General features: G+C 36.8%; 1 protein-coding gene across 2 annotated transcripts; it reads right to left on the bottom strand.

Annotated features, from left to right (window-relative positions):
- Positions 1-3094: 3094 nt before the first annotated feature.
- Positions 3095-13954, bottom strand: matk (megakaryocyte-associated tyrosine kinase). Of its 2 annotated transcripts, XM_058400912.1 has the most exons (14): positions 13835-13954; positions 13697-13734; positions 11128-11183; positions 10914-11033; positions 10178-10293; positions 8182-8401; positions 7337-7430; positions 7151-7216; positions 6449-6548; positions 6256-6340; positions 6008-6081; positions 5567-5762; positions 5097-5183; positions 3097-4864 (listed from the first exon to the last, which is right to left on the bottom strand). In XM_058400912.1, exons 3-14 carry the CDS (start codon positions 11134-11136, stop codon positions 4673-4675), a joined length of 1359 nt encoding a protein of 452 aa, XP_058256895.1. In that variant the 5' UTR covers positions 11137-11183; positions 13697-13734; positions 13835-13954; the 3' UTR covers positions 3097-4672. The 2 variants fall into 2 exon arrangements, with proteins under 2 accessions (XP_058256894.1, XP_058256895.1); XM_058400911.1 differs by lacking the exons at positions 13697-13734; positions 13835-13954 and adding an exon at positions 12622-13673 and having other exon boundaries at positions 3095-4864.
- Between the last annotated feature and the right edge of the window lie 931 nt (positions 13955-14885).

Here is a 14885-nt window from a genome sequence, read left to right on the forward strand (position 1 = left end):
GACGAATAACTTCAGTAGAAGGTTATGAGCTAACTTTGGCTAACTACCTGCTTTTCGATCGCTTTTCTACTGGTCAACAAGAACGCTTTCACGAGCACTAAACGTTGACCAATCACAAAAAAAAATTTCTTGCACGAGCGCCGTACACAAACAAATTTCAGCGAATTAGGTTGAGGAAGGGCTTTGGGTGGGCGTGGTTTAGAGCGCCTTAGAAAGATGTTAACACCAAGTAACTCCACTGCAAAAAATTAACAAGCGGCTATTTTTGTATTTGTCATACAAAACAATAAGAAACAATCAGTTCAAAAGCACTATAAAAAGCACTCGGGAAGAAAGTATGTGGAGATTTATTAGGATCGCTTCCCTTTTAAGAATGACTGAAAGCTGGTTTGTGCTTGAGTGATTGCTTATAACATGTCTGTGCTCACCACACCAGAGGAAGGCCAAACTAATGAAACTACTAATAGATTTTATTTCACTAATAAATTTTTGTTTAAGTGACAAAGGACATATTTGCAAATCCTTTAATTGTAAGAACTCTCTTCTCAGCACAACTAGGTATTAGTTGTATTGTACTAAACAAATGAAATGAAACAAACTGATGCATTACAATAAACAAAGCATATTTATTGACATTAATCCACAATGTGGCTCACAGGCAAATTAAATAGTTTGTACAGAAAATATCTATATTTTGCAGCAGTATGCATGAGAACGGATATTCTAATTAATACACTGTTACACCTCAGTGGCTCTCAAGGAGTCAGTGTTTGACACATTTTGATTAATAATGTGATTAATAAATCCATTTAATTGCTCTCTAATAAACTATAATCCAACTTTTAATCAACTTGATTAACTGTTGTTGAAATGGAAGATCAGTAATTAGCAATAATCCACAGATGGCCTCATACATTCCTTTATTGCAATATGAACTTTTAGTATTGTAAAAGTAAGTCATTTTTTACCATGCATTGTTATTTTTCTATCCAGTTAGCAAATTTTGCTTATCCAAGACACTGCATAAGAGCATGCGGCCTCTCCATTGCTTCAGATCATCAAGAATGGACCGAAAGCACAAGCTGAAGAAGCATCTCGCATGAAGAATGATGAAGTGACAACTCGCATCTATGGTGGTCATGGTGGGATTGACCGGATTAAGAAAGCAGAATCATATTGAGTATGGTCATATTTTTTACCTAAACAACATGGTATGTTTTAATCATATGTTGTTACTCATTCCATGTTACTGAAGTACTCATACTAATGTGTGCAGCTTTAATTTCTAGGAATGCAAGCTCACTGAGAGGATCTGTGTTCCGATCCACTTCACATGTAATAAGTCACTCAAACGCATACGGGACAGGCAATCAATCTATCAAGTTAATATATTTCCTCATGTTCTTGGCTTGTTTCCTCATTATGCTAATTGAGTTGAAATTAGCTAAGGTGCTGCACAACTATCAAGCAGCTTAAGTTTTATCAGATGACAGAGTAAGCACCTCTGATCCTATTAGAGACAAAGCAGCTAACGGTTAGAGGTCCTGTGTCAGCTTAGGAAAACGGGGGGATGGTGAGAGAAAGGCAGAGAAAGAGAGGCAGAACAGAAAGAGAGAGTGTAATAGGAGAAAAAAACATATCCTATAACTCTGTAAATTCACTAGAATATTGTCCATAATTGTGCCATAATTCTATTGCCTCTTCTGTTTAAACAAAAATAGATATAGTTTCACTCTCTCTGTTAAATAAGACTATAAAAATAAAAGAACATTACTTCATTATGTAGCTGCTTACCTATACTAATAAGTACTGTATAACAAATAGTTACTAAAAATATGTCATAAAATGAATAATAATAATTTGAGACTTTTTTGGTGTTAATACACTAAATGAATGTGGGATGCACATGGCAGCCACCTTTCTGATAAAAGTTTTTTCTAATGTTCTGAGCTCCAAATGGCTGATTTGTCACTATCAGTGGTATTAGCATTTGATTACATTAATACATTAAACCTATCATATAATTTTTTAAATAAAACTGACAGCTAACATATGTTGCCTTAAAACAGATCTACCCACATTTCCATGTTGGTTCTTGCCTTGGTTGACCTTTGTGGAGTGTGGGTCAGTTGAGAGGCAGAAAGAACTACAGCAAGAACAGCATGATGGGGTTAAACCAGCTTCCTGAACGCTTCATCCGATTCCCTTAAGTCCATTAAGAAAGATCTTCCTGGAGAGGCACTGACATACTTTGGCAAGTAATTGTTTGATTAGATACCTCACCTGTCAATCACGTCCCTCTCCTCCCACCACAGACCCCTAAACTCCTCCTACATTGATATTATATGGCCTTTTCAAGGGTGTAGAGCACTATTAAAAGTGCATGGTTTACACAAAGAAATAATGTGCAGGAAATTCATGAACATAATTTTTTTTTTTTGTACTTTCATGGCCTTAAAGTACAAAAAGTAGATTGAACTTACCTGGTCTTTCAGCTCTGCTCTCATCATTACCTGCAGATCATCAAGTCTGAACCACTAGATAAGAGGAAGACATATTCCTGACCTACTACAGGTTATTCTGGGTCAGCCATAAACACACATCTTTGCCATCGCATTTATCACTTCATGATGACTTCCTTCTTCCTACGCCTTCTGTGTAGTGGATTACGGTTTAGCCGGTGAGGATTAGGCCCAAATCAGTAGGAAAATATGAAGATCAAGCCAAGAGGCTCTGCTCTAATCTCTCCTTCTTGTAAAACAAGGCCCTAGGTCTGTGTTCCCTTTCTCATGCTGTTGTATTTGCTCTTACACAATACAACCTCAAGTAATTTACAACTGTAATTATATGCAGTTGTATAGTAGTAGTAGCTTAAAAAGGGGTTAGGCATTAGTTGTATTATTAAGCTGTAAAATAAGCACTGAAATACAAGCAGTCATATATTGTAAAGATGAGTTCAATTCTTTAAAAGCTGAATCAAACATGTTCAATTTCAAAACATATACAGTATATTATATCACCAACCAGAAGAGGTGTGTGTTTTTGTTTTTTTTTTTGGGGGGGGGGGGTGCTGTATGGCAGGGGTGGGGGCTGAGGGAGAGTAGAAGGGGGGGTTATACTGCAAATATAAATATTATACTCTGATAGTATACAGTGTTTCATCATATGAAAAAACAAGGGCTCTCTTCATAGTTAATAAGAGTTAGATTTTCACATGCTAGTAAACAAAGATACAACTTTAACGTCAAGCACAAACACTGGAGACTCATTCCATTTATTTAAAATTAGAATAGTAAGGTTAATAGTAACTTAAAGTTTCGACACTATGGAGGTGCCATATAAATTGAATTGTTGTTATTAGCATAACTACACTGTATATTATCTTGGACATTGTGCACGTCATGGTGGAAGTGCCTTATTAAAAGACACTTCCTCCAAATCACAGCAATTTCTGGGAAATTCCATTGATTTTCTGAATGTTTATGTTTAAAATGTTCTAGCAAACTGTTTGAGGCTTAAAAGAAACACAAAGGAAATCTGGTATTGTTTTATGTAATTGTTGTCCTATATTTTTGATGGTTACCTATCAGTCACTTTTATTATTATTGCCTACTAGTAAGTAAGTAAGTATTGCAAGTTAGCCCTCTTGAACCTAAACCAATTGCTCCAGTGATAGTTTGACTCATTTCTTTTGGAATAATGTTCAAGTACCATTTGAGTTTTGTGTTCCTTGTATAATTATTTTACATTTGTTTTTGCACAGTAGGTGGAAACTCAAGTCTTGCAGCACTTTAATAGGTCTATGATTGGATTTTACCTCACATATAAGTCGGATAAAGACATCTGTCAAATGAATAAATGTTTAAAAAAAAAAAAAGTTGTTAAAACTGTAATAATCATATGAGCTGACAATACCTTGGTGTCTGGTGAATGAACAAGGCTTTCAGTGGTGCATAGGTGCAATCTCATGATGTTATTCTAAGGTTTGGCATGGACAAACCTCAGTGAGTATAATTCCTTTCTTACATCAGTAATAACATTCCAGATTTGTCGTGTTAAGCTCAGCATATTCCAAGACAATTACAACATGAAACAAGCAGATACTCGTGATCTTGAATTTTAATCCCCAGAAGAGTCTCTATCTCCTCTTACATTTCTGCTGTTTACATTTATCCTCTGAAGACAGAAAGGCGAATGAATGATCTTAGAGAAATTCTGTCACTCAGTGAGTCTTGTGATGTGTAGATTAAAGAGAGATTCTTCTCCACAAATTTCTCAAAGGGTTGCTGTTCAATTCGGACCTCTGAGTTGAGCCTCAGGACATATACCTTGCATATATCCACAGTCTATAGCAACATTTTATAACTTCCGTTTCAGGTCTGCCAGCTTTCAAACCATAAACAAGAGCTTCATTCTTCCTTTGCTTTGGGGTCTGCATCCTCACCTAAGTAGATTACACATCCATTGGAGAATGTTCTTTTGAAATAAAGTGTTTGATAAATAAAAATAAATTAGTAAGTGAAATATTGAGTACATTCTGTGTCAAAACTTGGTGAAAAGGTTTACAGCAGGAGTGTTGTTACTGTCTCCAACACAGTATAGTGTAATTATTTGTGAATAAAATGTCTGGTCTTCTATGAAAAAAGCAGATGTTCGAATGGAGAAAATGATGTTAGGACTTTCTGGCAGACTCAGGTTTGTTCAGCTCAGCATGGAGAAGCTCTTTGAGCTTATGGAACGCCGGTCTCATTTTGGGGTCTTTGTCCCAGCAGAGCCTCATGATGGCATACATCTCAGATGGACAGTTTTCAGGTGGCTCCATACGATATCCCCCTTCCACCTGCTCCTTTACCTCCTTCAGACTCTACAAAGAAGAACAGACATATATTCAAATGTTTTAATTTATTGTTCATTTAGTTTCAGTATCAATCAGTTCAGCTGAGCTGCCAGCTATTCCACACAAGCTCATTTTAAGGATTGGTCCTTAAACAAATGGGAGAAGTGTGGGTACAAGCACCAGGATTGGGATTTGAACAGAACCATATAGACACATAATGATATAAATTTAACCAACACAAACATGTCAGTCAGCTCACCATCTTGGGGTAGGGCTGTCTGCCAAACGAGAAGGTTTCCCATAGAAGCACACCGTAACTCCAAACGTCTGACTTTGTGGAGAATTTCTAAAAAAAAAAAAAAAACACTGTGAACCAGAGCTACTAGAAACAAATCACAATTTTACAGCAACTGTATTACACTACTTCACTATGAATGACTTTTTTTCATCCAAAGCAGCTTATAAATAACGTTGGACATATACAGTCTACACAGCGGAAATCAGAGCAACTCCTTAAGAGCCCAAATGTGGCTGTCTGTCTACAAGGGACTCACAGAACCTTGACCATTGAGATATTGCTGCCAATACCACTGCAAATTCATGAACAGACCATTAATTAAACAAACCCATGAATAATTTTTTGGTGGAGCCACCAAATACACCGAATTAATTTTGAGCAATTCATCATTATTATTCAGAACTGTTTCCTAAGTAGATGAATTTTCTCACCTTGTTGTTTAAGGCCTCCGGTGCAGTCCATTTCACAGGTAACTTTGTACTGTCAATGCTCTGACAGTCGTCCCTGGCCAGGCCAAAATCGCTGATCTTGGCAACATTGTCTTCAGATATAAGGATGTTACGTGCAGCCAGGTCCCGGTGTACGAGTTTCTTAGACTCCAGATATTCCATCCCTTTACACACATCTCTGAAAAGAGCAGAAATACAAAGTTACGATCTTTGAGAATTTAAATGATTCAAAATTTATATATTCATATTCCTTTGTTCTAATTCTTTTATGAAATGTTCATATGTTTGTTCTGTACCCTCCAGATTAAAAGTTACAAAACAGTTTTCAGGCCATTAAGAAAACTTAGTAAATGAGTTGTTTGTTGCTTTATCGCCACGTAGCAATTTGTATACTTAAAAATGTGGAAGTGGTTGAATGCGTACAGAGCATATTGCAGTAGTTCGACTGTGGTAATAACGGAGCGTCCTCGTGAGCGCAGGTAGTTCACCAGATTGCCCTAGAGGAAATATTACTAAATTATCAATAAATACAAAAATACTTTTAGTCCTTATTCTTTTACATTTATTATATTTTTTTAAATTAAAACAGTTTAAAACTATATTTTGACTTAAATCTTTATTGGACATTAACCAAAAATGAACCAAAATTGAAATGACAGAGCATGCCATACCTTTGCCATAAATTCTGTGATGATATAGAGGCCATTGTGTAGAATCACTCCTAATAACTGCACCAGATTACTGTGCTGCAGTTTCCTGTGAATGAACAGTTTATAGAGGTACATCAGCATTTGTGAGAGGTATATGCAGTACATAACAGCACAAGTGATGGACAATTTCAGGGATACATGCTGAGAGACTCACGTCATAACAGAAGTTTCATCCAAGAAAGCTTGAGCAGTTACATCAGACTTTATGTTTTTCACTGCCACCTTCCTGCCCATGTACTCACCCTGAAATACAGCTAATGATAAGAAAAGGGGTGTGAGTGTCTGGTTTTCATCCAGCAATGAATTAATGCAGTACATGATAGACACTGATTTTGAGTCATAACATATGGGGCTGCTCTAGAGTTTTATTATTTAGTAGTTTAAGTATTTCAGCCTCTTCCTTGATGTTTATCAGTCACAGCAGATTGCAAAGGGACATGAAACTAAACATGCTGAAAACTGCACTTGTTATTTACTCATCAATTAATTAATACTTGTTTTGCAGTGAAGTCACTAATATGCATGAAACAAACCCCTGAAAAGGCAGACTTCTGCAGAAATGCACATAAAAAAGTGGCTTTGAAATTCACCTGACCTAAACTCAGAGGACACTGTATGGCATGACTGGGTTGCAGAGAGAGGGGAAAGCACTCAAGCTCAGGATGCAAAATATGTATGGTGTTTTATGAAAAAAGAAAAGTGATGCTTCACTAAAACTTAACCTAAAAATACTTATTGCAGGTCAAGCTCTGAATCCATGCCTGCATGGACACGCACTAAAGGCCTATTCTGGACATTTATTGCCATCTAGTGGTTGGAGAAAATGAAGATAGGACACAGGAACATGAGAACTAACCTCCAAATTCGCCATTTCCAATATTTTCTCCCAAAGTTAGCTTTGAGAGATCTAATAGCCAGCCCGCTGAGAGCAAGAGGGAGAGAGACAGATAAGAGAGCAAGAGAGGGGAAAAAAAGAGTGACATTTCAATACAAACCATTAAAGCTCATTTTAGCAAAAGATCTACAATGATATGGGAGTTACTTTTTGACAGTTGCAGTGCCGCTGACTTAGTTCCCTCTTTCACTTTAGGTTTCTGAAGTGTAGTAGCAATAATTCCTTTCGTCTTCGAGTAGAACTGAAACAGGACAAAAATAACCATTTTGTTTTTGATATCTCATCTCCACATTGCTTAGATAAAATAACTCTTGGTAGACTCCTATTTTTTGCATTAGTCATATTAACAGACTATTTTGTACACAACCATCTCAAATGTGCTGTGTGTTGTGCAATTATTTTGTTTAGCTCTGACTTTTCAATTGCAAATCATCATCATGAAATGACCTGAAATCCATAGTGTATATTGATCTTCAGTTCCTATTGTTGTTACTGTTTGATGAAATTGATTAGTTTTTATTACTGGCTTAATAAAAGAAGAATCACACTGAGCTCTATAATATTAAATAGCTTTTACATCTACCAGCCACAGCTTAATTTATGTATAGAAAAAACGAACAACATGATTAACCAGATTGTAGATGTTTTTTTGTTTTTGTTTTTTTTCATGACAAATCAACTTCCAAGCTCCATCTCCTCTGACATGGTCTAAGGTGCTTGTATAATAATGTCTCTGCAGTTTTCCAAATTAAAATATGTCTAAAAGAAGTCACTGACAGTAGTGTAATGGCCAGAGGCATGACATCCCCACTGGATGTTCATTATCTTGCCAGTCTGTCACTTCCACAGGAAATCAGCTAGACCACAGGAAATGAGTTGCAAACCAACTGTGCAGCTAAGATACATTCTTCAGGACGCAAAATTATAAACAGCTACCAAACTTTGTAAGGTAGGTAATAATCAGCATTCTTGCTACCTCTGAGCACTCTCACCTCCACCATGTCGATGAGGTTGTAGAAGTACTGCGTTTTGTCAATAGTCAGTTTGGATTCCTGGTAGATGACATGGTAGTGGAGGACCTCTTGCTTAAAGCTTACACACAGGACGTAGTCACCTGGGTGTCGAATAGATTCACGCACCAGAAACAGTCCATCCTCCATCGGCTGCAGTCTGCTGACAGCCTCTGGACCTGAGATCTTCCCATGGAACCATCTGAAACATCAAGGGAAAACAAGGGAAAAATGATATTCTGTAGTATAAAATGATGTGCTGGGATTATCTGAAGCTTCTCAGTGTTTCAACTACCTCCCTAAAGCAGTCATCAATTTGTAAAACAATAAAAGAGTGGGTTTCTCTTTCAGGAAGTGTTTGAAGTAGAACATCTTTGCATAGATGAAACCATTTCCTGTTCAAAGACCCCTTGAGAAATGCTTTTTGTAATATGACTTAAGTATGGAGTATGCGCTTAACATGAACGGATCTATACTCAGACGCACTCACCATCTTTTTTTAAATTGGAACCACCTGATCAAAGATCATTCAGGTATCCATTCAGTCAGTCATATGTCAGCTATGCAATAAAATCATTCAGATTCAGAATCATACTAGGCAAAGGCTTTAATTAATATTCACATCAGAATTGGGAAGAAAAGTGAATTCAATGACTTCTCAGATTTTCACTCCAGTAAGCCTATAGTTTACGATGCGAAAACTAGAAAACATCCAGTGAGCAGCCATTCTAAGTGCAGAAATGCCTTGTTCATGAGACAGGTCAGACGAGAATGGCCAAAGTAGTCGGAGCATACAGGAAGGCTACAGAACAGAAATAACCACCCTTTAACCCATGTTGAGCAGAAAAGTATTTCTGAATGTCAAAACCTGACAACAATGGGTAACAGCATCACATCCGGTTTGGAGATAAAATCTAGACACCCTAATGGTTCTCTGTTTGTTCGTAGAAGAAAATCAATGCAACAACCCATTCCATTATCCAAATGATCTGCATAGAGCTCTTTTAGATCGCTACAACACTCTGAACTGATCCAAAGAACCCTTAAATATTCTGATAGACAAGCGGCAGAAGATCTCAGAAAAGCAGTTGTTTGACAAGCACAATTAACATCCTGCCTCTTTAAGGACAGCCTTAAAGGTGTTGTTTTCAAATTGAACACTACAAATGTCCTTTTAAAAAGTAGGCATATCTAAAAGTTACTATAAAGCAGCCAAACAGTCTTTGAATTAGCTTTAGACCCACTCACATGTTCCTCCAACCAACCATGTGCAACTTGCAGCTTTTCGCCTACTAACCACATCAGTGAGACAGGAATATGCATGACTTCTACTGTTTACATGCTTCTATAATTAGCAGCTTTTAGAACAAGTTGAAATAAATCAGGTGTAAAATGGTGACGGTGACAGTCCACCTTTACATGTTAATGCTAAATCTAAGAAACACAATAATAAGCACGGAAACACTCAAATTGTCTTTAGCATAGCATTATGCACGCTTACCTTAACACATTTTTGTAAATAAACATTTTTAAAAATTAACAGTAAAAAGACGTTAGGAGTTGTTAGAGGTCTTCATAACAATGCTGTTACCAAACCTAACTTATATCAGCTACATAAGTAGCCTAGTTATATGAATTAGATTTATAATTATTAAGAATATTTCACTTTCAAGGCAGAACATCAAGAGTTTGAAGTGCTTACATTTGTGACTCAACAGACTTTGTTGGCAAAAGTAATGTCTAGATACTGTAAAATATTCTACCAGATGTTTACTTTTCATTTATTTATTTATTTTTAAAGAAGTGAAAATTAGTAGATAAATGCTAAAAGTAGTCTTTCTAAATCTACTGACTGAACTATAGTCAAATGAATTGCTAATATGGTGACACATTTAAAACTGTGACAGTGAGTCACACTTAACACACCATGGCTGCATCATTCGCTTTCTGAAGGCGTTCTGATTTAGGTTGGACTTACGGCATGAGGCTGAGACTCGGGTCTATACGCAGGGCTTCACGTTCTCGCATGTTAGAAGCAAAGATCAGACCTTCTTCACCTGTCCTGTTGTGTTTGGCCTGGTAGATGGACTTCCCCTGGAAAATTAAAGCACTTCAGTGTTCCTTCTACTAGTACTTCAGAGCATTTTGTGCATTCAAGTAATCTCCATTATCCTAATGTGGTGAAATCATTTATTCACCTTTTTTGAACATCTGAAAAAAAGTAAAACCCAGAACCTTAAATTGCAAAGTAGGTAATAATGAGCTAAGTGTTCTATACATTGTTGTTTTAAAGGAACAAAAATGATAAAGTTGTGAAATTTTGAAAAATTGTGAAATCTGTTAGTACATCAGTTATTACAAAAGAAGTACTTTAGCTATAACAATAACTATTTTCAGTCAACTAATTTTCAGTTAGTCGATTTCCAGTACTCTTTCATCTGTAAAAGTGACAAGTATGTATATGTATATCGAGGTCATTTACATAAAGTTACTACAATGTTACTCTAGCGACAATCTTTTAAACTTTGAACATCCTGCAAAATGCCGTTAGATCAAATATTAGAAAAATAGGATGAATTTGGAACGACTGAGACTCTGCCAAAGGAGGTCGTCCACCATAAGATGATGAGTACTGCAATTCAGTATTAAAATGTGGAAATAGCAAGCCACTCTATGTGCTCTTTTCTACAAGAAAATTAAACCTGAAAACTTACCATTAACAAATCCAAACCTAAAATGGTAAGGATGTCTCCTTTGTGATAGAAGACTTCATTAGGTTTAGGTTTCGTGTGGTCACATTTGGCGACACACTGTGTACCAGGAGGCCATGTTTTCTGTAAAAAAAAAAAAAAAAAAAGTCATTAGTTTATTCACAAAAACCAAATGATAGCCACACAGCGACGTATACGTATGTGTGTGTAGTTTTACCGTAGACATTGTAAGATAGCGGATATGTAAGTAAAACTTGACCAGCGTTAAATTTCCTGTGAACATAAAATACAAATATAGTTGCAAGCCTTCTTAGAAAAATAACAATTGGATAATAATTTAATATTAAAAAAAACTCAATGTGTAGCGTCATAATATTAATCTAAAATCTGGACAGAAAATTTTGACAATTTAAATCTTTCCTTTTTCTCTTTTTGTGATAACGTACAACCCTGAAGTTAATACAGCTTTGTTTCTTCATTATAGTCTTTTCCCCCTGTGTATTTCCAGCTTTAGTTGCACTGTACCACAAGGATTAAATAGTTTCAGTTATTTTCAAGTTTATATATTTATTGTAGTGACCACTCATGCCCTCTGTACATACACTTAGCCGTCACTTTAAAATGATTATCCGAATTGGCAAATCAGCAGTGCAAAGAATAAAATAATAGAGATACAGGTCTATTAATATACATATCAAACATAAGAATGAAAACTGTTGTTCTGAAGGTTGTTTACGCCTCTTCCTGTCTCTTCCACAGTTTGGTAACTGTAGTGGTTTTTTTTAGCAATAGCATTGTTGTCAATGTTTATTTACATTGATCAGGCATAACATTATGACCACCTGCCTAATATTGTGTTGGTTCCCCTTTTCCTACCAAAACAGCCCTGACCCGTCGAGGTATGGACTCCAATAGATCCCTGAAGGTGTGCTTTGGTATCTGGAACCAAGATGTTAGCAGCAGATCCTTAAAGTCCTCCAAGTTGTGAGGTGAGGCCTCCATGGATCGGACTTGCTTGTCCATCACATCCCACAGATACTCGATTGGATTGAGATCTGGGGAATTTGGAGGCCAAGTCAACACCTCAAGCTCGTTGTTGTCATCAAACCATTCTTGGGATCAGGGAATACTGTGCACAGGGGTCAGCATGGGCATCCTGACTGGTCCGTGGCTATGCAGCCCCATACGCAACAAACTGTGATGCACTGTGTATTCTGACACCTTTCTATCAGAACCAGCATTAACTACTTCAGCAATTTGAGCAACAGTAGCTTGTCTGTTTGATTGGATCACACGGGCCAGCCTTCACTCCCCACATGCATCAATGAGCCTTGGCCGCCCATAACACTGTCACCAGTTAACCACTGTTCCTTCCTTGGACCACTTTTGATAGATACTGACCACTGCAGACCAGGAACACCCCACAAGAGCTGCAGTTTTGGAGATGCTCTGATCTAGTCGTCTAGACGTCACAATTTGGCCCTTGTCAAACTCGCTCAAATCCGTACACTTGCCCATTTTTCCTGCTTCTAACACATCAACTTTGAGGACAAAATGTTCACTTGCTGCCTAATATATCCCACCCACTAACAGGTGCCATGATGAGGAGATAATCATTGTAATTCATGTCGCCTGTCAGTGCTCATAATTTTATGGCTGATCGGAGTATATAATATAATTATAGTATATAGTCGCTTCATGAGGTAGTCACCTGGAATAGTTTTCCAGCAATCTTGAGGAGTTCTCAGATGTGTTGGAGTACTTGTTAGTTGTATTTCCTTCACTCTCCGGTCCAACTCATCCCAAATCATCTCAGCTGGATTTAGATCAGGTGATTGTCCTTCTCGGCATGTGTAAATTGGTAGCTTCAGAGGCAGGTACTTGTCAAATTTGACTCATCAGACCAAAGGACAGTTTTCCACTGATCTCATGTCCCTTCCAATTCGACCATGACTAACGCAGTCTCCTCTGAACAGCGGATGTTGAAATACATCTACCACTTTTAGCAGCATTTATGTGGGCTGTAATCTGAGGTGCTGGAAACAGGTGTGCTCTGAGGCTGTTTATTGTAATAAACGTCTGCAGCAAAGGTAGCTCTTGGTTGTCCTTTCCTGGGACGGTTCTCATGAGAACCAGTTTCATTATAGTGTTTGATGGTTTTGGGGATACATTCAAAGTTCTTGAGATTTTTTGTATTGACTGACTTTCATTTCTTAAAGGAATGATGGACAGTCTTTTTCCCTCGACTGTCTCTTTACGTAACTGACTGTTTCCTGCCATAATATGGATTTGTACAGTAACTATAGTAGCATTAATAGGGCTATTGAGGTATTGGTACTCTTGTCAATTGAAAACCAGTCCAGCTGACTACCTCGTGAATCTGATGATAGAATGCCAAGCTGTCATCAAAGCTAAATGTAGTTACTTAGGACAATCTAAAATATAAAATATATTTGGTGTATAACACTTTTTTGTTTACTACGTAATTCCATTCGTGTTCTTTCCTAGTTTGGATGTCTTCAGTATTAACGCACAATGCTGAAAATAATAAAAAATAAAGAAAAACCAATGAAGGAAAAGGTGTGTCCAAAGTTATGACTGGTAATAGCATTATTTAAACATTGTCGGAAAACATATTCAAGCTTTTAAAAAAGATCCGTTTTCGCGGACGGTTCCAGTTTGTAATGTTCAACTCGACATTTTTAGTCTAAGTGTACGTTATGTTACGCATTCGAACCATGTTCTTTAATAGTACATAATTTTAGTTGTTCTACTGATGTAATTACCGTATTTGACACCGGTCGCATGCAACTTCAGGCCAAATCTGTAAAAAACAAAAAAACACAAATAAAAAACAAACAAACAAAAACCCTGAACGTAAAATTATGGTGTGTAAAGCACATTATAAACGGGTAATGACTTACCTCACACGGCATACAGCTTACAACTTCATGTCCATGCAGCGATCAACAGCGCACACTGATGATCTGTGGACCTCAAAGAGTTTAACTAGTTCTGCTGAAATGATGTCGTACTCATCACTTCCTCTTTTCTCATCCTACTATACCAAAACATCGGTGCAATACATCACTGAGCCTCCAGGGGATCAAAGAGAGAGAGAGAGAGAGAGAGAGAGAGAGAGAGAGAGAAATCTGAATAAAGGAGTGGAGAAATATGAGTGCTGATGCTTGGCAGGAAACAATTAAGTAAAGAACATACTACCAAGTATAATGTGTGGTATGTATAAAAATAAATTATTTATTCATTGAGTAAGCATTGTTTGCTTCCAATTTCCTTATTAGGTAGAAGAGCCAGTACAAATCAGCTCAGATCTTCTTCCACCTGACCGCTATGATGAAACATTTCTGTTGCTGGGTATGGTCTCCAGGAAAGGTTAAGAGAAAGCCCACATATGGAGTCATAGTCAGGTGTCCACATGGTTTTGGCCATATAGTGCTTCAATAATAATTAATTAAATAATAATAATTAATAAACTGAATTATAAAGATGTCTCTTTCCTTTCCCAAAAATCATTAAACACAATTTAACAGACCAAACAAACAAAAGAAAAAAAAAAAAAAAGGCATTTGTGTGCACGAGTTTAATGTTTCATTATAACAGCACTACAAAGAAGTTCCAAAAAGTTCACATCCTTAATCATAAACATCACCAAATCTAACCATCATTCTGAATAATAATAATAATAATAATAATAACTTTATTCTGCCCTTCTAAAAATTTTTTTCTTAATTTTAGGCACAGACTAAAGATCCTGCACCAGACTGCTTTTAGATTCTTATAATATCTGATCATTTTATTAAGCTTCTGTGAGACAGGTGGATCCCTGTCTTTTGTCAGAATGGAAAAAATGTACAACATTCATGTGCAATTAAAAGTGGCCTGGATTTTAAACTTAATGACAAAGTATTAAACAATCAGAGCAGCTTTTTATTAGCTTGACCTTAATATTTCACC

The sequence above is a fragment of the Hemibagrus wyckioides genome, linkage group LG10 (genome assembly GCF_019097595.1).
Source record: "Hemibagrus wyckioides isolate EC202008001 linkage group LG10, SWU_Hwy_1.0, whole genome shotgun sequence".
NCBI lineage: Eukaryota > Metazoa > Chordata > Actinopteri > Siluriformes > Bagridae > Hemibagrus > Hemibagrus wyckioides.